This window comes from Muntiacus reevesi, chromosome 5, assembly GCF_963930625.1.
Source record: "Muntiacus reevesi chromosome 5, mMunRee1.1, whole genome shotgun sequence".
In the NCBI taxonomy this organism is placed as follows: Eukaryota; Metazoa; Chordata; class Mammalia; order Artiodactyla; family Cervidae; genus Muntiacus; species Muntiacus reevesi.
This window is the reverse complement of record NC_089253.1, coordinates 43,812,396-43,834,054: the sequence shown is the minus strand read 5'-3', so window position 1 is coordinate 43,834,054 and position 21,659 is coordinate 43,812,396. Positions and strand designations below refer to the sequence as shown.

The 21,659-nt window shown below is 44.8% G+C and overlaps 1 protein-coding gene across 1 annotated transcript in view; it reads left to right on the top strand.

The window, feature by feature from the left end:
- Positions 1–14,389, top strand: part of TESMIN (testis expressed metallothionein like protein) — a 40,266-nt gene extending 25,877 nt beyond the window's left edge. Inside the window, exons 6-9 of the mRNA XM_065935911.1 lie at positions 7,655–7,757; positions 10,374–10,511; positions 12,282–12,457; positions 14,197–14,389. Coding sequence (XP_065791983.1) covers positions 7,655–7,757; positions 10,374–10,511; positions 12,282–12,457; positions 14,197–14,389 — 610 coding nt within the window. The remainder of the gene's footprint in view (positions 1–7,654; positions 7,758–10,373; positions 10,512–12,281; positions 12,458–14,196) is intronic.
- The last annotated feature ends 7,270 nt before the right edge of the window (positions 14,390–21,659 follow it).

The window sequence follows — 21,659 nt, the reverse complement described above, 5'->3', positions numbered from 1 at the left end:
TAGCAATGCTTTGAAATTAATGAAGATTGCCTTCTGACAATGTTTGGTCAATTTTTAATATATTCTATATTAACTTTAAAATGTATATTCTCTATTTGTTAGTTTTGTTTTTTAAATCTGCTAAATACTTACTAAATTTTGTGTGATTTATCTGTTTTTATAAAAGTGCATTAATACATCTCACTATTATTGTGAATTTGCTTCTTTTTCCTTATAATTCCATTTTGGTTTATATACTTTGAGTCTATAGTGAAAGGTGTACAAATTCATGATTGCTGTATATTTTTTGTGAATTATTCCATCAACTGTTAAATGTGACTCTGAATCCTAGTGCTTTTTGCCTTTATATTCTTTTTTTTAATATTACTGTTACTACACCATATTTTCCTAGGTTAGTATTAGCAAGCTGTGCTCCTAGCATCCTTCTATGTCCCTGCTTTGTATGGTAGTGTTTTAGGTGTGTCTTCTGTCATCTAAATATAGTTGGGTTTTTATTTTCTTTTATTAACTTATTGTATTACTATTATTCTTTTGGCCATGCCACGCAGTGACCAGGGTTCAAACCCACCAGGGACCAGGGTTTGACCAGGGTTCGAACCCTCCTGCAGTGGAAGCACAGAATCCTAGCCATGGACTGCCAGAGAAGTCCTATAGTTGGGTTTTTAAAAAGCAAATCTAATATCCATGTTTCAATAGACTTTAAAATCTATTTGCATTCTTTGTCTCATTATTGACATAATATATTTAAGTTCTTTTCTTTCCCCAAATGGCAGCATTTCATATGTGCAATCTGCACCTTGCTTTTTTTAAATCATGGTAAAATATGCAAAACATAAAATTTACTATTTTAAAATACACAATTCAGTGGCATTAATTGTACTCACGATGTTGTGCAACCATCACCATTACCCGTTTCTGGAACCCTTTTGTCATCTCAGATAGAAAGTCTGTACCCATTAAACAAGTTTCTGTTACCCCCAGCCCCTGGCAAACCTCTGTTCTACCTTCTGCTCTTAGTTTTCCTGTTCCAGACACCTCATATAGGTGCATTCATACAGTACTGTGCTTTTGTGTCTGGCTTTTTTCACTAACATGATATTTTCAGGGTTCATCCATGGTGTAGCATGTATTAGTACTTTATTCTTTTCCAGGTTGATTAATATCCCACTGTATCATAGACCACATTTGTTTATCCACTGATTGTTTGTCCATCATCTGTTGATAGACACTTGGGTTGTTTCTACCTTTGACTATTGTGCATAATGCAGCCATGAATGTGGGTGTGCAAGTGTCTGTCTGAGTTCTTGCTTTCATTTCTTTTGGGTATATACCTAGAGGTGGAACTGCTGAATTATATGGTAATTTTTTATTTAACTTTTTGAGGAAACACATTATTGGTTTTCACAGTGACTACACCATTTTGTATTCCCCCCAGAAATACAGAATACCACTTTTGTGTTTTCTGATTACTGTTTTTTCCTTGCTTCCTTTTGCCTGATATATGTTTTAAAAAACTATTGGCAAAGTGAAGGAAGTTGAAGGCTAGGAGACTATCACAACAGCATAGACAAAAATGATGATGACCTGAACTAGGGCAGAGATCAGGATGAGGAAAAACCCACAGATTTAAGAGACATTTCAAACTGTATATAAAAAGACATATACATTTTTCACTCTTATTTATCCATTCCACAAATATTTTTGATTCCTGTGATTTCAGGGATAAAGAAAACAGAAATTGACAAGATAAGTTATGGTCCCTGCCCTCTCAACACTCACAGTCCGGCTGGGGAGACAGACGTGAATAGAACAGTCACCTACACAGAGATGATGGTGGGTGTGTGGCAAAGCAGCAGCAGTGGGCAGAGGGTAATGGGGGGACTGACCACGTATGACACCCGGGAGGATTTTCCTGAGGAAGGAAGGGGTTTTGGATGAGGAGGAGTTAATCAGGAGTTAGTGAGGCAGAGGTGGATTCAAAGTGGGTCAATAAGAGCATTCTAGGCAGAGGAAATAGCAGGTACAGAGGCCATGTGGCAAGAGAGAGAGGGCACAGTGTTCTGGGGACAGAAAGGAGGCCGGTGCCATTTGCACAGTATCGTTCTTTAAACCAAAATTTACAAAATAACCTGAATGTTCAGTTTAAGGGGAATTATTAATCACTCTATAGTGATGTTACTATAGAGTGGGATACAGTGTAGTCATTACAGTGGCATGAATCTATTTACATGTAATATTAACTCTCATATTGATGAGTAATAAAAGCAAGTTGTCATATTGATTACTGACTTTGATACATAGTAGAATCACACTGAAACTGTATAGAATGTCTTTTTTTTATTTATGTATTATATGTAACCAAGCAGCATGTAATTATTGATAACATGCATAGTTTTACAATATTCCCTGGTGGCCAGAGGGTAAAGCGTCTGTCTGCAGTGCGGGAGACCTGGGTTCGATCCCTGGGTCAGGAAGATCCCCTGGAGAAGGAAATGGCAACCCACTCCAGTACCCTTGCCTGGAAAATCCCATGGACAGAGGAGCCTGGTAGGCCACAGCCCGTGGGGTTGCAAAGAGTTAGTCACGACTGGGTGACTTTGCTTGCTTGCTTGCTTGCATAGTTTTACAGAAAAACTCTGAAATATATTCACCAAATGGTCATCTCTAGGGAGCAGGATTCTGAATTATTTTAATTTTTTCTTTTTATTTATATTCTAAAAAACTACAACAAATGTTATTTTCTTGTATCAAGAATACAATTAGCAAAGACTTTTCTGAGCCAGAATCAGAAGACTTGGTAACCTCTTGGATATGAGAAAAGAGAGAAAAGTAGTCATCAGACATGACTCAGGGTCATGTCACTGGGTGGGTGATGGCACCACAAATGCAGCGAGACTACAGCAAGAGCGGGGTGAAGACTGAAGGGGAAGGTCAGAAGTTAAGGTGTGGACACCCTAAACTGAAGGTGGAACTGTCTGATAGACAGTGGGGAATTTGTTCTGGAGTCTAATAGTGTCACGCACTGCTGTGAGGTAAATGCAGTGCAGAGGTCCTTGCATTTTCTGGTTAAGGAGGCTGTTGACCACCTTTGAGAGTTAGAGGGAGGCAGGAAGATGGTCCACGAGCCATAGGTTAAAGAATGAATGGGGATGAGGAAGGATGAGCAGCAAGTGAGGGAACCCTTTCCCGATGTTTGGAAAAGAAGAAAATGAGACTTTGGTGACACAGATTTACAAATATTCTACATAAAGTTTTTTAAAAAGAAAGTGAAAGTCACTCAGTCGTGTCCGACTGTTTGCAGGCCTATTCTCCAGGCCAGTACTGGGTAGCTGTTTCCTTCTCCAGGGGGATCTTCCCAAGCCAGGGATGGAACCCAGGTCTCCCGCATTGCAGGTGGATTCTTGACCAGCTGAGCCACAGGGAAGCCCAAGAATACTGGAGTGGGTACCTATCCCTTCTCTAGTGGACCTTACTGTACCAGGAATCGAACTGGGGTCTCCTGCATAGCAGGTGGATTCTTTACCAACTGAGCTACCAGGGAAGCCCAAAGTTTTAAATAAAATCACCCAGCAAAGTGTGTAGAGCAGTAAAAGAAGTGTGCCTAGCTTGGATCTCAGTGACTAGACATAGCTTGACTAGGTATAAAATTCTAGATTGCCAGTTTTTCCTCTCCATGCATAAAAATATTGTTCTACTGTTTTCCATTATTTCTAACACAAAGTCAGTGGTCAGTCTAGGTAATGTCTTTTCTCTCTGGTGTTTTTACAATTTTCTTTTTATCTTTGATTTTTCTTTTTACTTGCTTTCTTGAGGTTCATTAGTTTTCTGAAATCTGAGGACCCACAACTGGGAAACACAGGTATCCTCACTCCAAGAATAGCTCTCTTCTGTTTCTCTTTTCTGTCCTGTAATGCTTATCAGATATACGTGACCCCCTAACTAAGGACCATTTCTCTTCATCTCTCCCATGTTTCTAACTTCTTTGTCATTTTATGCTGAATCTGGACCTAGCTCTTTATCTTTCAGTTTATCCTTTCTGACTTTTAATTGTTGCTTTTATCCAGGTCATAAGTACATAGTTTAAAGAGCCGAATAGGGAATTCCCTGACTGTCCAGTGGTCAAGACGCTGCATTTGTACTGCTGAGGGCCTGGGTCTAAGCCCTGGTCAGGGAAGATCCTGAAAGCTTTGTGGCTCAGTCAAAAAAAAAAAAGTCTAATAATTATACAAGGTTTATGACAAAAAAATGTAGTTCCTGATAATTTTTCCGTATTTTCCAATCTCCAGATGCTTTCAGCCCTTAACGAAATCTTTTAGTATTTGCCTCCATAAATCTAAATAACTTGCCTATATTGCTGCTTCTTGACTTTTCAGTTTTGGCATTATCTCTTGTTTTTGTGCCATGAAAGATGTGGATTTAGTTGGTTCCTCTTCCTACTCACAACTAACCCCCTCCCAACATGCACGTGGCCTTTTCCCAGAAATCATATGTACTTTGTTAGATCAGTAGTGTTTGATCAGGTAGTGATAGATCACGTCTAAAGCTGGATTAATGTTCTTCCTCAACTTTTTTCTTCTCTCCCTCCTGTTAACACTTACCTTTTAAATGCACGTAACCCTAACCCTAAACCTAACCCCTAAACCTAACCCATAACGCTAACAGTAACACTAACCCTAATCCCTAACCCTAACCACTAATTAAAACCCCTAACATTAACCCTAAACTTAACCCTAACCCTAACCCTAACCCTAGCCCTAACCCTAACCCTAACTCTAACCCTAACTCCTAACACTAACACTAACCCTAACCCCTAATCCTAACCAAACCCTAACCCTAACCCCAAACCCTAACCCCTAACTCTAACCCTAACCCTAACACTAACCCTAACCCCTAACCCTAACCCTAACCCTAACCCCTAACCCTAATCCTAACCCTACCCCTAACCCTAACCCTAACCCGTAACCCTAACCCTAACCCTAACCCCTAATCCTAACCCTAACCCCTAACACTAACCCTAACCTTAACCCCTAACCCTAACTCCTAACCCTAACCCTAATTCTAACACTAACTCCTAACCCTAACCCTAACCCCTAACCCTAACCGTAACCCTAACTCCTAACCCTAACCCTAACCCCTAACACTAACCCTAAACTTAACCCCTAATCCTAACTCCTAACCCTAACCCTAATTCTAACACTAACTCCTAACCCTAACCCTAACCCTAACCCTAACCCCTAACCCTAACCCTAACCCCAATCCTAACCGAACCCTAACCCTAACCCCTAACCCTAACCCTAACCCCTAACCCTAACCCTAACCCTAACACCTAATCCTAACCCTAACCCCTAACCCCTAATCCTAACCCTAACCCTAACCCTAACCCCTAACCCTAACCCTAACCCTAACACCTAATCCTAACCCTAACCCCTAACCCCTAATCCTAACCCTAACCCTAACCCTAACCCCTAACCCTAACCCTAACCCTAACCCTAACACCTAATCCTAACCCTAACCCCTAACCCCTAACCCTAACCCTAACCCTAACCCTAACCCTTCACTCCCCTCTGCTTGCATAAGTGCTTTCTCAACGTGTGTGAGCACACAGGTGTGCGGTGACCTGGTCTGGAGGAAGCCTTTCCTGCAGCCGTCAAGGTCCTGCTCCTGAGGGGCTGGCTCCAGCCCTAGGTACAGTTCTCCTTGTGGACCCTCCTTCCAGCATCCGTCCCAGGGCTTCCTTTGCTTCTTCCTCATATCTGACCCCCTGGCTCCTGGATAGCATTATCTTCCCCATTTTTGATTCACTGCATTGTTTTCAGGCAGCATGTCCTCCAGCAGCTTCCCAACCAAGAGTGCTGGGAGAGAGTCTTTTCAGACTGTGCTTGTCTGAAAGTGTCATGTCTCTCCTCAGACTAAGGTGATCACTTTGAATGGATGGTAGGATTTTCAACTTCAACTAATTAAGTTTTCCTTTAGGATTTGGAAGGCTTTGCCACATTTTCTTCCAGTTTCTGGTGTTGTTATGAAATTTTTTCTCACCCTTTGTATGAAACCTGTATTCTTCTTTCTAGAACCTTCTGGGGTCTTCTTTTTTTCCCTGTGCTCTGAAATTTCCATGAAGTAGATTTGTGGGAAGGTTGCCTTTCAAGGACTCACACTTTATAAGGGGTCTTTTGATCCAACTCCCTCCTTCTGTAGCTCAGACGCTGTCTCCTGCAGGAGTGGCCAATTTGAACCCAAGCTCCAGGTCACTAGGGACCCGCAGAGGGCCCAGGACCACACTTGGCAGCTACAGAATTCACCCCTCTGGACTCACAGTTTCTTATCTTTTCACATCCGACAGTCGCCTTTACTCTCTTCTTTGTTTGGCATGAATTTTGACACATTATTTAAAATATTAAAATAATAAATGTTAAAATAACTGTACTTAGGAATTCTTCTGCAAGCATCTAGTCCACCACATAGCCAGACGCAGAGGCCCTCCTGCCTTCATGCAGCACTCTGTCAGAGGAAGCACACCAGGGCTTCAGGCCTTCCCTCAGCAACTCTGTGAGACCAGGCAGTCAAGTGGCGGAATTCCTATGTCCTGGCTCTAGACGCTGACATAAATAACCTGGATCAGGTAACATGGGAAACTAGTAGCAGAGCTGATATTAAATCTGCATACGAAGCTCTTTCCCGTGAACTGCGCTCAGGAAGAGAACACTGTGGGTCCTCTCTAGTCACAAGCTGAAGCCGTGGGGTGGCTGAGAGCCGTGGGGAGGCTCCCCAAGCCTCTCAGGGGTGCAGATTACAGGTAGGTTGTTAGGAGTCTTTGACCAGACACTGAATTCTTACATGATTTAAGGAAAGTGTCCTGGCCCTCTTCATACTGAAAAACCTCAGGCCTATAAATGCCTCGGTCGTGTGGCACGAGAGGAAGCTCCTCCAGAAGCATGTGAAGCAGTTCATGGTCATCAACACTGAGAGTTCTTCAAGGATGACACAGCAGAGAAGGTGCTGGCCACTGCCCTTGAGCCACAGGCTACTGCCTGTCTGACTCCAGGGCCTCAGGGTGGGAGGTAGATGCTCAGACAGGTCTACTCAGCCTGCTATTCTGTGGATTCTGAGCACGTGGAAGACCTGGTTATCACGTGTGGCAGCACTCACCTGTGTCTCTGCCCCAGTCGTGTCTCCTGCCTCCACATGCTGACGTGGAGTGAGAGTACGACAGAGCCTGGGGCCGCCTCTAGGTCCCTTAGGATTTTCTCACAGGCAGGTCGGCTGAGAAGTGAACTGCATTCAGTGGTGTTGGCTGGGTTGGGATGGTTGATGGGAAAACGGCTCTGTGCTCACCAGCTCACAGCTCTCCTGGAACAAGGGCGGTGGGCATTAGGGGAAGGAGGTAATGGATGCCAGTGGACATTGACTGGGAAATTGTTTATTCTGCCAACTGCCGTGTTATGAAACCAATGATTTTCCCTAGTCTCTCTCTTCTGTGTTGGTCACTGGAGAACGTCATCCCAGTGGATCTATTTACACAGAAAGAGGAGAATCAGGTAACTAAAGGTCGTATTTGACCCAGCGTACCGGCCAGCCCTCTCTTTACAGGTATATGCACACTTGTCTTCATCTCCTCACTGGGTGGCTCTGACACGCTGTGTTGTTTTATCCACAGGTACTGTGATTGCTTTGCTAGTGGGGACTTTTGCAACAACTGCAATTGTAATAATTGTTGCAACAATTTACGTCATGAAATCGAACGGTTTAAGGCCATTAAGGTAAACATTTCCTTTAAATACACTCATGTTGACACATATATGTGGAATCTAGAAAAATGGTACAGATGAACGTATTTGCAGAACCAGAATAGAGATGCCGATGTAGGGAATGGACATGTGGACACGGGCGGTGCGGGAAGGGGAGGGCGGGGCGAGCTGAGAGACTAGGATCGATGTATACACACTGCCACGCGTAAAACACATGGCTAGTGGGGACAAGGAGCTCAGCTTTGTGTTCTGTGATGGCCTAGAAGGGTGGGGTGGGGAGAGGGAGCGGGAGGGAGGCCCGGGAGGGAGGGACATGTTATGCACACAGCTGAGTCACTGTGTCATGCAGTAGAAACTACCACAGCGCTGTAAAGCACTTAGACTCCAATTAAAACAATGCATTGAAAAGTTCCAGGAATATTCACAAAGCAGTCTCTACAGGTTTCTAATTTCAATATTGGGGAAACCCAAAAGTGTTGAAGAGTGTACACTAAATAGGACTCTGTTCATGAAGGTGGGGGCCCTGGCCATGACCAGAAGCTGCTGTGAGAGTGGCAGCCAGGGGAAGACCTTTATTCTCCACTGGTGTCAGGGGGCTTAGAGGGGCAGTGGGGTCCCAGAAGTTTCCGGGTTAAGGACATACAGATATCCATCTTGTCTTGATTTCGGGTTTAGAAATTTAGATTGTGTTCTGTAGCAGATAAATCTAAGTTCAAAGAGTATAATCTGAAAAGGTGTAGATGGTTCACTGTGTGAAGAAACCTTGATGAAAGCTCTCAGCCATTGTTAGTTTTGGCTGATTTTTATTCTTCTTGGCTTTTGGGCGAAAGGGAGAATCTAGAGGTGAACAGCACCTCGGAGAGCCCCTCAGGCCACCTGCTAAAGACTAAATGCAGAAGCAAGGTTAACCGCCCCCCACGCCCCCCCCACGCCCCGCCCAGTGACGAAGGACCCCCGGGAAGGAGCACAGCCCCCCCGCCCAGGCCACGCCCCTCACTCCCCAGAGGAGACCTGGCCTCGAGGCTCTCATTCTCTGCCATGGTCCGTCTGGTTTTTTCCTAAAATAATTTAACTTGCCTCGATTTATAGATAAATCAATCAATTGAAAATCAGCTTTGGCCGGGCGCGGTGGCGCGCGTCTGTAATCCCAGCTACTCGGGAGGCTGAGGCTGGAGGATCGCTTGAGCTCAGGAGTTCTGGGCTGCAGTGCGCTATGCCGATCGGGTGTCCGCACTAAGTTCGGCATCAATATGGTGACCTCCCGGGAGCGGGGGACCACCAGGTTGCCTAAGGAGGGGTGAACCGGCCCAGGTCGAAAATCAGCTTTGACACAGGCAGATCCACAGGACAGAAAAAAAATAGTGATTCATCTGAAGTTCAATGTTGTTGCATTTTCTTTAAAGAAAATACACTATCTGCGATTAAAAGTATTAAAAGTTTCTGGTAAAGAAAACTATCTTCAATTAAAAGTATAAAATGTTTTATTTAAAAAATTATGGAAAGCTGCTGGCAATGTAAATTGGTGCAAGCACTTTGGAAAATTGTTGGCAGTAGTTACTAACGCTAAACCTCTGTGTGTGCTGTGACCTGGCAGTTTCATTCCTGAAAATACAACCCCTAGAAATGAGTGTACATGTCCATCAGAGACTTGTACAAAAATGTTCACAGCAGCTATGTTCTTAATAGCCCCAAACTGGAAACAAGCCGTGTGCCTCTCTGTGGTAGCCTGGATAGGTCTGCAGTATATAGTGTAAGTCTTCTCCACGCATCATGGAAAAGAAAGACCTCCAGCTCAGAGAGCCTCACAGACACTGCACTGACGAAAGAAGTCAGATGAACAAGAGCACATGCTGAGTGGTTCCACTCAGCTGAAGTTCCAGAACAGCAAAATTAAAGCAGCCCAAGTCAGAAGATAGGTTCCCACTGGGGGTGTGTTGATGAGGAGGAGACATGAGGGACCTCGGGTGGGGAGCTGGACTGTCCTCTGACCTGGCCTGGGTGGGGGTCACACGGGGCTCGTGGTGAGGGGAGAGGAAGCATGAGGCTGCCGCTGTGATGTCCATATCGCCCCAGCTCAGCTTAATAAAGAGCACAGTGTCATCTTGTCAGAGAGTGGTTGAGACCTGGGGCTGGCTGTGAACTCAGAGGCTGGATGCCACCCCTGGGCCACAATCTTCTGACCCCTCGGCGCCTCAGCTTCTTCACCCATCAGACCCCAAGAGGAGGGGTGGTGTTTGCCCCACAGGGGTGTGTGAGGGTCCAGTGAGAGAGCGCACACACGGCACAGAAGCTGCCTGGGACACGGTCCTTGGTAATAAGTGTGATCTGGTAGCGGAGCGCCGTGACCCCAGCTACTAACATCTCCCGAAACAACCCACACAGCAGCCGGGAAGGAGCTGTGTTCACGTGGACACCGTGATTTTCTTTGCGTCTTTACCGTCCACTATTCCACCTTTAAGTATTCAAGTGAGTGAAAATGGAACAGAACGGGGGTAGAGGCCCGCTGCTCATTGTGGCCACTTCTAAAGTAACAGCTAGACCCAGTTATGGCAAGCCAGATACCTGGCACTAAGCATTGTTTTAAGTAGTAAAATATATCTTGATAGAGTTTTGCATTTTCTGTCTTAGGCATGTCTTGATAGAAATCCAGAAGCTTTCCAGCCAAAAATTGGGAAAGGAAAACTGGGTGATGTGAAACCTCGACATAACAAAGGATGTAATTGCAAGAGGTCGGGCTGCCTTAAGAACTACTGTGAGTGCTATGAGGTCAGTCAACAATTGCCAAGCATTATTTTTAAAAGCCAGGTAAATGGGCCAAGTAACTTTGTGGTTAAAAATTTAATTAAGAATTTAATTTTCTTCCTTCCAGGGCTACTAAAGAGCACTCATCAATCTACCTTAATGTCTCAAATATAAATTTCACTTTATGAAGCAAGGGCTCCTTTGGGAGCATGTTGTCCCCACTGAGCTCACCCCAAGTGTCCTGGGAGGGTGCCCAGTGCCACAGCCTTGCCCGCTCTACAGCTGCTGATCTGATGCTGGAGCTACCCTCAGGGGCCAGCAGTCTGTTGGCTTCCTGAGGTGGGCTTCTGCCCCGCTGAGCAGAGCATAGATGCTCTGGGAGGGGCAGTGAGGGCAGCCTTGTCCCCAGACAAGCCTTCCCCTGGGTGCTTTGAAGGGGCAACTTCTAAGTGGACAGAGATCAGAATGCACAGTTGCCTTTGCTGCTGGAGAGATGCTGACCAGTTCTCAGACAGAGCTTTGTTTTCTCCCTCAAAAGATTTAAAGGCAGTAGAGGGACTGGTTTTCTCCTTTAGGTTCATCCCTCACTCACCTCCGTTTTCTGTCTCTCTCTGTCTTTCTTTGTGTTGAAGGGAAAGGAAGAAAGAGGGAGGAAGGGAACCCTCAGGCCCTGTCAGTGAAGCAGCCAAGAAGCCCCTCCTGCAAAGACTCTCTGATTTGCTTGAGGTCTCTTGGGGATGTTCCTGTGAACTTTATTTTTAGAAGATTGTCATAGAAGGTCAGGCTTCAGTAAAGTTTTCCTGTTTCTGGAGATCTAGCAGACCTAGCAATCCCCTAGCTCACATTTTGAAAATGAGTCAAAAATACTGCAGAGCTGGAGATGCAGGAAGGCAGTGGCTTCACGCCAGTGGAGCTGCTCTCAAACATCTTCACGGGGTCTCTGCTCTTCTCCACGTCCTTGCTGCCGCGCCGAGGCAGTGTGCCAGCCTGCTTCCCTCAGCCGGGCAGAGGGCCTGCAGCGCCTGATATTACCGCAGACTAGACATTCCGAAAAACCTCCCGCTCAGAACTCCCAGAGGTGCAAAAGAAAGCTCACTCCTTTAGACGCGGGTCTGAGTTTCCCTGAGGGAAACCCGCAGGGCCTGAAACCATGAAGGGGCCAGGAACGAGCTAGTCTTCCCGCTGCCCCAGGTCCAGTTGGCTCAAGCGGTTGGCCCCCGGCGCTGAGTGTCACACGACCATATGACAAGAAGCAATGTCCCCCTACAAGGAAGAAAGAAGGCCCTCCCCCTAGAATGCCCACCCCAGGCCTGGCCTCGGGTGGGCTTCATGTTTTACCCATGAGCACATTCTCTGCAACCACAGGGCCAGCACCACACTCTCAGTGCTGAAGGAGGAGGGTGGCTGGGCTCCTGGAGTTCTAGAATCAGCCAGGGCAGGCTTCCTGCAAAACAAGGGGCAGGCAGAGTCTTCACTGTGTGGCCCCTGGGCAAGGGCGAGACCCGGCTGTCTGCTCAGGGCTCACGCCCACACCCACCCACCTGCCTTCAGGAACCCCTCCCTCCCTCACCCCTGGCGGCGGCAACGTGGATGGAAATGTGCCTTTCTCTTCACATCACCGTCACTCACCCATCTTCACTGCTCCCCGCTCCCTTTTTTTCTGGGTGTGAATATTGCGATTACTACTTGTGTGCACACACAAATATAAACATTATTTAAGGTCCAAATAGTTTTTGTCAGTTTTTGATGAATTGTAGGGCAACCTAATTTTATTAAAGCATTTTATGTTACCAGGCCAAAATTATGTGTTCTTCTATTTGCAAATGCATTGGTTGCAAAAATTATGAAGAAAGCCCAGAACGAAAAACACTAATGAACATGCCAAACTACATGGAAATTGGAGGTTTTGAAGGCGGCCATCATTTGTCACCAACGAAATTTTCAGGACTGCCAAAATTCAGAAAAGATAGGTAGGTACTCTGAACTCAGCCTCCTAATAATGGAATTCAAGGTTAACTTGAGAAGAGAGTGGGACTTCGTGGTGAAACAGGGCTTAGGACTAAGCGCTTCCACTGCAAGGAGGCATGGGTTTGGTCCCTGATCGGGAAAACTAAGATCCTGAAAGCCTCACCTCACGGTCAAGAAAAAGTTTAAGAGGAGAGTTAAAATAGTTTCCGCACTGGGAGGAAAGCAGTTTTGTCTGTGGGAGGGCAGGAGATGAGGGACAGGGAGGGGAGACTGCAGCTTCTCTGTCTTGACCAGCCCTTGATCCCACAGTGTTACCCCAGAGGTGCCCCTGCTGCCGAACCCTTGGTCCTATTTGTCCTCTTAGCGCAACCTTTCAGTCCTCACTGTCTGAGTCACCCCTGTTTTGTACAAGAGCAGAGGGCCTCCAGGACCAGGTGGCAAAGGCCTGATCTCTAGAAAGCAAATGCCTGAACCGCCCTTCACAGAGGAAGGGACTGCGGAGAAGTGCTCTGTGTGTGTTGTATGCCTCGCTGAAGGGCTTATGGAGTCCACTTTAGGGGAATGTCTTCCCATGTAATTATTTTGAAGCCATTTTTTATATTTTGTAATAATTACAAAAAATATTTGTAATTATTATACTCCTAAGAAGTCTCAAAAGTTTACTGATAATTTTATTAGATATCGGACTAGATTCATCCATTTTAAAAAATTTCCTTGAGTTTGATGGGCTGGGTCACGTCGTGATAAACTCCCAGATGTCATTAATTAATTGATAACATGTAGAAAAGACAAATTCATGCTTTGTTGGTTAGAGATATCAGAAATACTCATCACTGTGACCTGCAGAGGTCTTTATTGGTAAAAATTTACTGAAACATGGCGGCATCTTCTGTGTAATTACATGTGGAAACATTATTGCCTAACATGGTGATGCTGAACGTCCGACAGATTGTGACAGGAAGTCCATACTCGGGAGTCTGATCTCAAAATGTTAAGACTCTCAAGCTGAGGCCAGCCCTGTTCATTCATCTGCAACAAAAGTCATTGTGTATTGCCTTGACAGATTTAAACCAATCCCAGCGTCTATATTTTCATAATCTATAGTTTTGCTAAGTTTTTTCAGTTTGAGCATGACTTGGGCAACTATCTAGCTGAGTCACAGTTGCCCCTGGAGCCCAGTGAGGAAGTGACGGGTCCTGTATGACGGGGCTCAGCTGACTTTGAGAACCGCTTCAGGGATCCAGGGGGTGTTGCGAGGCGAGCTGACGGTGCGCCCCCCAGGAGGCGGCTCCTCAGAGCCGCTGGGCTCCTGGGGGCAGGAGCCGACGCCCAGAGCCCGCTGTGCTGTGGCTGCTCTCCTCAGGCAGGCAGGCCTGTGCACGGAGCCCAGACCACGGCTTGTCCTAGCTAAGACTCCTGCTGCTTCAGCCCTGCCCAGCCTGCAGACTTGATCCTGCAGCCCAGGTCTCCGGGCTCCTTTGTGGATCTAAGTTTGAGACAATTTAGAATCTTCAGGGAAAAGGATGTCTAGGAGCTGACAGGCTCATCTGTCCTCTGCATTCTTCTTCTGAAAGCAGTCCTTTATATGGTCACAGGGCATATGATTTCCAGTATTAAGAAAACATTAGAGTTTACCAGTGGCATTCTTTAAAGTGCTGTAACAAGCATGTCCCCTGGACTATGAAAGTATTTAAAACAGTGGCGTGACTGAACGTGGCCTTCAACTGGTTTGCTCTGACAGGCGGTCGACCTCGTGCATCTCCTGGGAAGTGGTGGAAGCCACGTGCGCCTGCTTGCTGGCCCAGGGCGAAGAAGCGGAGAAGGAGCACTGCTCCGAGTGCCTGGCGGAGCAAATGATCCTAGAGGAGTTCGGGAGATGCTTGTCACAGATTCTCCATATTGAGTTTAAATCCAAAGGGCTGAAGATTGAGTAAAGCACAGCATGGTGAAATGCACATGCGTGTAGGTTTTGTGTCCATATCCTGAAGGAAATCTGTAGTTTAGCAAGGTTATTTTAAGGAGCATGAGGCTGGGTCTGCACCAATAGCTTCATCATTAAGAACAAATTTTCTCTCTGCATCAGGACACTGAGGGGCTACTCAGAGTCTCTAAGGGATTTGGTGACTAAAATCCTGCCCCACTTTTTGAGGAAGTGCATGACCCTACTGTTGTCTGGACCCAAGGAGACAGCGTGGGTTCCTGTAATCCTGAGAGAATGGTCTGCACTAGCAGTGAGTAATGGAGGGTGGAAGCAGACCCTGGAGAGAAATACAAGTCCTCTCCTACTGACTTCACCCTCCCCAGGGGATTCTCTTCCTCCGGAGGCTTCTCTGCATGAAAAGCCGTAATGACTTTTCCCCTAAATTGTTTAGAAATAAATTCCCCAGACAGGCTGCTAAGGTACAACGTAAAATCTGTAGAGAACTAGCAAATACCTTGGAGAATTTCTGAGTATAAATATTTCCCTGGAGTCTCAGAAATTATTAGTCTCCTCTAGGGTCACCATGAAGTGCAGACAGTGGGGTTGGTTTGATCAGTAGCATTTTGAGTTGTGGGGCTGAAATTATCTAGTTTCTTATATGTTTACATTTAAATTGTGGAAAAGCTCTATTATCCAATTAACTTCACCATAATTACTGTTATAATATTACTATTGTTTGTAAAATATGGTTAAAATAACTAATTTGCAGAAGTCCGCAGGAAAAATAAGTTATTAAGTTGACTCTCTTTTGGTTCTATTGTAAAAGCAAAGAGGAATAAAAATTTCAAATGTCTTCCATTATTGCAATTAACAACCGAACATATATTAGTTATGTTTCTGCGTTCATTAAGAGTGTTGGCCCCTTGGAGAATGTTTAAAAAGCTCGCTTACAAACACACCACTTAAAGAAGTGGGGTCTTAGGATATGGTCACTGGGCATATCAGTAAGCAAGAAGCCAAGGAGTAAGTTGAGATTTGTAGAGCTGTGTTTGGAACAGCCTAGTTCTGATGGGGAACCAAAGGGAGAATTTGTTGTTGTTCAGTCACTTGGTTGTGTCTGACTAGTTTGCAATCCTGTGGACTGCAGCAAGCCAGGCTTGCCTGTCCTTCACTATCTCCCTGAGTTTGCTCAAACTCATGTCCACTAAGTTGATGATGCCATCCAACCATCTCATCCTCTGTCACCCCTTCTCCTGCCTTCAATATTTCCCAGCATCAGGGTCTTTTCCAGTGAGTCAGTTCTTTGCATCAGGTGGCCAAAATATTGGAGTTTCAGCTTCAACATCAGTCCTTCCAATGAATATTCAGGATTAATTTCCTTTACAACTGACTGGTTTGATCTCCTTGCAGTCCAAGGGACTCTCAAGAGTCTTCTCCAGCACCACTGTTCAAAAGCATCAATTCTTTGGCACTCAGCCTTCTTTATGGTTCAACTCTCACATCCGTACATGACTACTGGAAAACCATAGTTTTGACTATATGAACCTTTGTCGGCAAAGTGATATCTTTCTTTTTTTAATACACTGCCTAGATTTGTCATAGCTTTTCTTACAAGGAGCAAGTGTCTTATAATTTCATGGCTGTAGTCACTGTCCACAGTGATTTTGGAGCCCAAGAAAATAAAGTCTGTCACTGCTTCCATTGTTTCACCATCTATTTGCCATGAAGTGATGGGACTGGATTCCATGATCTTAGCTTTTTGAATGTTGAGTTTTTAGCCAGCTTTTTCAGTCTTCTCTTTCATCTTCATCAAGAGGCTCTTTAGTTCCTCTTTGTTTTTTACCATTAGGGTGGTGTCATCTGCATATCTGAGGTTATTGATATTTCTCCTGGCAATCTTGATTCCAATTTGAGCTTCATCTAGCCCTGCATTTTGCATTACACTTGTGTCTGTGATCCAGTTTGAGTTAATTTTTGTGAAGAATATATGGTCTGTGTCTAGATTCATTTTTCTGCATGCGGATGTCCAGTTGTTCTGGCACCATTTGCTGAAAAGACTATCTTTTCTTTATTGTATTGCCTTTGCTCCTTTGCCACAGATCAGTTGACTATACATAGTTTTTCTTTCTTTTTTTTTTTCCTGTTTTGTTTGCTTGTTTGTCTTTTGGCCATAGCACAGAGCTAGTGGGACCTTAGTCCCCCAACCAGGGATCAAACCCCAGGCCCTGGCAGTGAAAGCACCAAGTTCCAACCACTGGACCACCAAGGAATTCCCTGTCAGTTGACTATATTCATGTGGGTATGTTTCTGTCTCTCTATTCTGTTCCATTGATCTGTTTGTTAATTTTTCCCCAAATATCACATTGTCTTAATTGCAATAGCTTTATAGTAAGTCTTAAAGTTGGGTGCTGTCAGTCCTCAAACTTTGTTCTTCCTCAATATCATGTTGGCCATTCTACATCTTTTACCTCTTCATGTCACTTTAGAATAAGTTTTTTGACATCCACGAAATAACCTGCTGAGATTTTGATTGGGATTGTGTTGATTCTATAGATCAAGTTGAGAAGAACTGACATCTTGGAAACACTGAGTCTTTCTCTCCATGAACATGGAATGTCTATTTAGCTCGTCTTTGGTTTTTTTAATGTTTGTTTGACTGTGTTGGGTCTTCCTTGCTGCGCAGGCTTTTCTCTGATTGTGGAGAGCACAGCTCCTCTTCAGTTATGGTGTGTGGGCTTCTGGTTGCAGTGGCTTTTCTCACTGCAGTCGCTGCTGCTCCGGGCTCCAGGGCACAGGCTCAAGGGTCGAGCTGCAGGCCCTTAGTTGCTCCTACCTCTGCTTTATTGACTCTGCTAAAGCCTTTGACTGTGCGGATCACAACATACTGTGGAGAATTCCTCAAGAGATGGGAACACCAGACCACCTGACCTGCCTCTTGAGATATCTGTATGCAGTTCAGGAAGCAACAGTTTGAACTGGACATGGAACAACAGACTGGTTCCAAATTGGGAAAGGAGTACATCAAGGCTGTATATTGTCACCGTGCTTATTTAACTTATATGTAGAGTACATCATGAGAAACACTGGGCTGGATGAAGCACAAGCTAGAATCAAGGTTGCCAGGAGAAATATCAATAACCTCAGTTATGCAGATGACACCACCCTTGTCTTGTTCCTCATCTTAGTGGGAAAGTTTCTAGTTTCTCACTGTTAAGTATAATGTGGTAAAGAACCAGCCTGCCAGTGCAGGAGACTTAAGAGATGCAGGTTTGATCCTTGGAGGAGGTCATGGCAATCCACTCCAGTTTTCTTGCCTGAGGAGCCTGGCAGGCTACAGTCCATAGGGTTGCAAAGAGTCTCTTGATGAAAGTGAAAAAGGAGTGTGAAAAAGTTGGCTTAAAGCTCAACATTCAAAAAACTAAGATCAGGGCATCTGGTCCCATCACTTCATGGGTAATAGATGGGGAAACAGTGGAAACAGCGACAGACTTTATTTTGGAGGTGGGGGGGGGGCTCCAAAATCACTGCAGATGGTGACTGCAGCCATGAAATTAAGACACTTGCTCCTTGGAAGAAAAGTGATGACCAACCTAGATAGCATATTAAAAAGCAGAGACATTACTTTGCCAACAAAAGTCCGTCTAGTCAAAGTTATGGTTTTTCCAGTAGTCCTGTGTGGATGTGAGAATTGGACTACAAAGGAAGCTCAGCACCGAAGAATTGATGGTTTTGCACTGTGGTGTTGGAGAAGACTCTTGAGAGTCCCTTGGACTGCAAGGAGATCCAACCAGTCCATCCTAAAGGAGATCAGTCCTGGGTGTTCATTGGAAGGACTGATGTTGAAGCTGAAACTCCAATATTTTGGCCACCTGATGCAAAGAACTGACTCATTGGAAAAGACCCTGGTGCTGGGAAATATTGAAGGCAGGAGGAGAAGGGAATGACAGAGGATGAGATGGTTGGATGGCATCACCAACTCAATGGACATGAGTTTGAGGAAACTCCTGGAGTTGGTGATGGACAGGAAGGCCTGGCGTGCTGCAGTCCATGAAGTCACAAAGAATGGGACACAACTGAGCAACTGAACCAAACTGAACCACATGTGGGATCTTCCTGGGCTAGAGATAGAACCAGTGTCCCATGTATAGCAAGGAGGATTCTTAACCACTGGACCACCACAGAAGCCCCTCGTGTAGATCTTGTACATGTTTTGTTAGATTTATACCTAAGTATTTTATTTTGGGAGTGCTAAGCTAAGTGGTATTGTGTTTTTAATTTCAAATTCCACTTGTTCATTAGTGGTATATGGGAAAGAGATCAACTTCTATATATTAACCTTGTATCCTGCAACCTCGCTATAATTGTCTTTCTGTCCGAGGAGTTTGGGGACTGATTTTTAACATAGTCAATTGTGTCATCTTTGAACAAAGGAAGTTTTATTTCTTCCATCTCAATCTGTATATTTTTTATTTCCTTGTCTTTTCACATTAGCTGGAACTTCCAGTATGGTGTTGAAAGGTGGTAATGAGAGGGGACATCCTTGTCTTGTTCCTCATCTTAGTGGGAAAGTTTCTAGTTTCTCACTGTTAAGTATAATGTGGTAAAGAACCAGCCTGCCAGTGCAGGAGACTTAAGAGATGCAGGTTTGATCCTTGGAGGAGGTCATGGCAATTCACTCCAGTTTTCTTGCCTGAGGAGCCTGGCAGGCTACAGTCCATAGGGTTGCAAAGAGTCGGAGATGACTGAAGCAACTTAGCACGCACGCATGTAGGATTTTTGTTAGATATTCTTTATCAAGTTGTAGATATTCTTTATCGATTCATTGTTTACCAAAGGCTTATTAATTTTTTAATCATCTACAGGTATTGGATTTTGTCACATGCCTTTTCTGCATCTACTGATCAGATCCTGAGATTTTTCTTCTTTAGCCTATTTATGTGATGGATTGTGTTAAAATTTTTCTTTTTTTGGCTCTGCTGGTGGTTCATTGCTGTTCTCGGGCTTTCTCTAGTGGCAAGCAGGAGCCGCTCTCCCTTACGGGGCTCAGGCTTCTCACTGCAGTAGCTTTTCTTGCTGCCAAGCGTGGACCCCAGGGTGCTCGGGCCTCGGTAGTTTCGGCTCTCGGGCTCCAGTGCCGGCCCAGTAGTGACGCGTGGGCTCAGTTGCTCCTCAGCATGCAGGATCGTCCTGGAACAGGGACTGGACCTGTGTCCCCTGCACTGTACGACCAGGAAAATCTTACCTTAATTGACTTTTGAGTGTTGAACCAGACTTCCATATGTAGGTTAAATCCCACTTAGTTGTGGTGTATAATTTTTTTATACTCAATCGGATTTGACTTGCAATACTTTGTTGAGGATTTTGGCATTTATGTTCGTCAGAGATATTGGTCTGTAGTTTTCGTGTAGTGTTTTTGTGTGTATGTGTCTTTTTTAGGGTAACATTGCACTCATAGGATGAGTTAGAATGAGTTAGGAAGTATTCCCTCAGCTTCTATGTCCCAGAAGGGATAGTAAAGAATTGGAATAATTTTTTCCTTAAATCCTTAGTAGAATTCACCAGTGAACATACCAAGGCCCCAAAATATATTTTAGTAGCTTCTTTAAAATTTAAACATTTCATTTTAAGATAATTGTGATCTATATACAATTGTAAGAAGTAATACAGAGAGATACGTACCCTTTATCTAGTTTTCCCTAGTGGGAACATCTTGCAAAACTTTAGTATAGTATCACAGCCAGGATGATGACATTGACACAGTCAAGATGCAGAATTCTGTCACCTCAAGGCTCCCTCAAGTCACTCTCTGTATTCACACCCACCTCCCTCCTATTCCCATCCCCTCCCAAACCTTGGCAACCACTAGTGTGTTCTCCATTTCTGTACTTTAGTCGCTTCAAGAATGTTATATAAGTGGAGTCATGCAACATGAAACTCAGAAGAGCTCGCTAGAGACGCACCAGGTTGTGGTGAGTCTTAATAATCTGTTCCTTTTCATTGCCCAGTAGTAGGTATGGGTGACGAGAGTATAACCCATTGAAGGATAGCTGAGCTGTTTCTAGTTTTTGACTGCTATGAATAAACTACTATGAATATTTGTGTGTGAGTTCTTGTGTAAAGGTAAGTCTTCATTTGTCTGGGGTAAATGCTTGGGAGTGCAATGGTTGGGTTGGATGGTTGTGCCATGTTTGATTTTTAAAGACGTGATCAGCTCTCTTCCCGAGCAGCTGAATGAAATTACTTTTTCAGCAGCGGTTGAGTCATCCACTTTCTCTGCATCCTTACCAGCAGTTGGCGCTGTCACTGTTCCTTCAGCTGTTCTAATGGGTGTTTAGTGACACTTGGTTGTGGTTTTAATGTGCAGCCCCCTAAACATTAATTATGCTGAGCATCTCTTCCGGTGCTTTTTTTCCATCTCTGTAAGCTGTTCAGTGAAGCGTCTGTCCATGTATTGTTCTCACTTTAACTGGATTTCTTGTTGAGCTTTGAGAGTCCTTTATATGTTTTAGAAAACAGCCCTTGGTGGGATATGTGGTTTGCAAATATTTTCTCCCCATCCTTACCTTGTTTTCATGCTCTTTCTTGATGAGCACCGTGTTGTCTGTGTATTGATTCAGGGACAGTCGACCTCTTCCCTCTGCTGAGGAGGCAAGAAGGGACCAGGTCTCCACACTGTGTCATCCCCAATGACAGGGCCCTGATTTCCCTGCTGACTTTGAGTCTCCTGGTGTTTGTTTTATGTATAATGTCCAGGGCTTTTCACTGTACTGACAGGGGAATGAGAGAAAATACACCTACTTTCAAAAGCGCAAGTCAGCAAACATCACATTTTAAGCTTAGATCAGAGGTGGTCAAGCTTTCTGCTTTCTAGAGCCTTCTTTGTTGTTACCACAGATAAAATAGGGTTAAATCCAGACTTTAAAATGGACCAGTAGTATCTCTCTCTTTTTTGCAATGTGTTAAAAACAAAAGTTGAGTTATATGTTAGAACGTTATGAGCTGCGATTCTTGTCATCTTTCTGAGACTTCACCGGCCTAGCCCAAGGCCTGCCTTAACCGCCCAGTACCTCTCTCCCCTCCTCTCAGGCATCACCTTCTCCTCCGCTTTCTCCTCCCTCCTGGAGGAGCTCCCCAGGGAGGCAGACTCGCCCTTCCTCAGCCTGGTCTCCCTCTCGGCCACCTCACCCCACGCCGAGTGCGGCCGAGCAGCGTGGCTCTGTGCAGATGGCGGGGAGGCCCCCTGTCCTTGGCCTTGGATCACAGCCCTCAGCATTCATGACCGC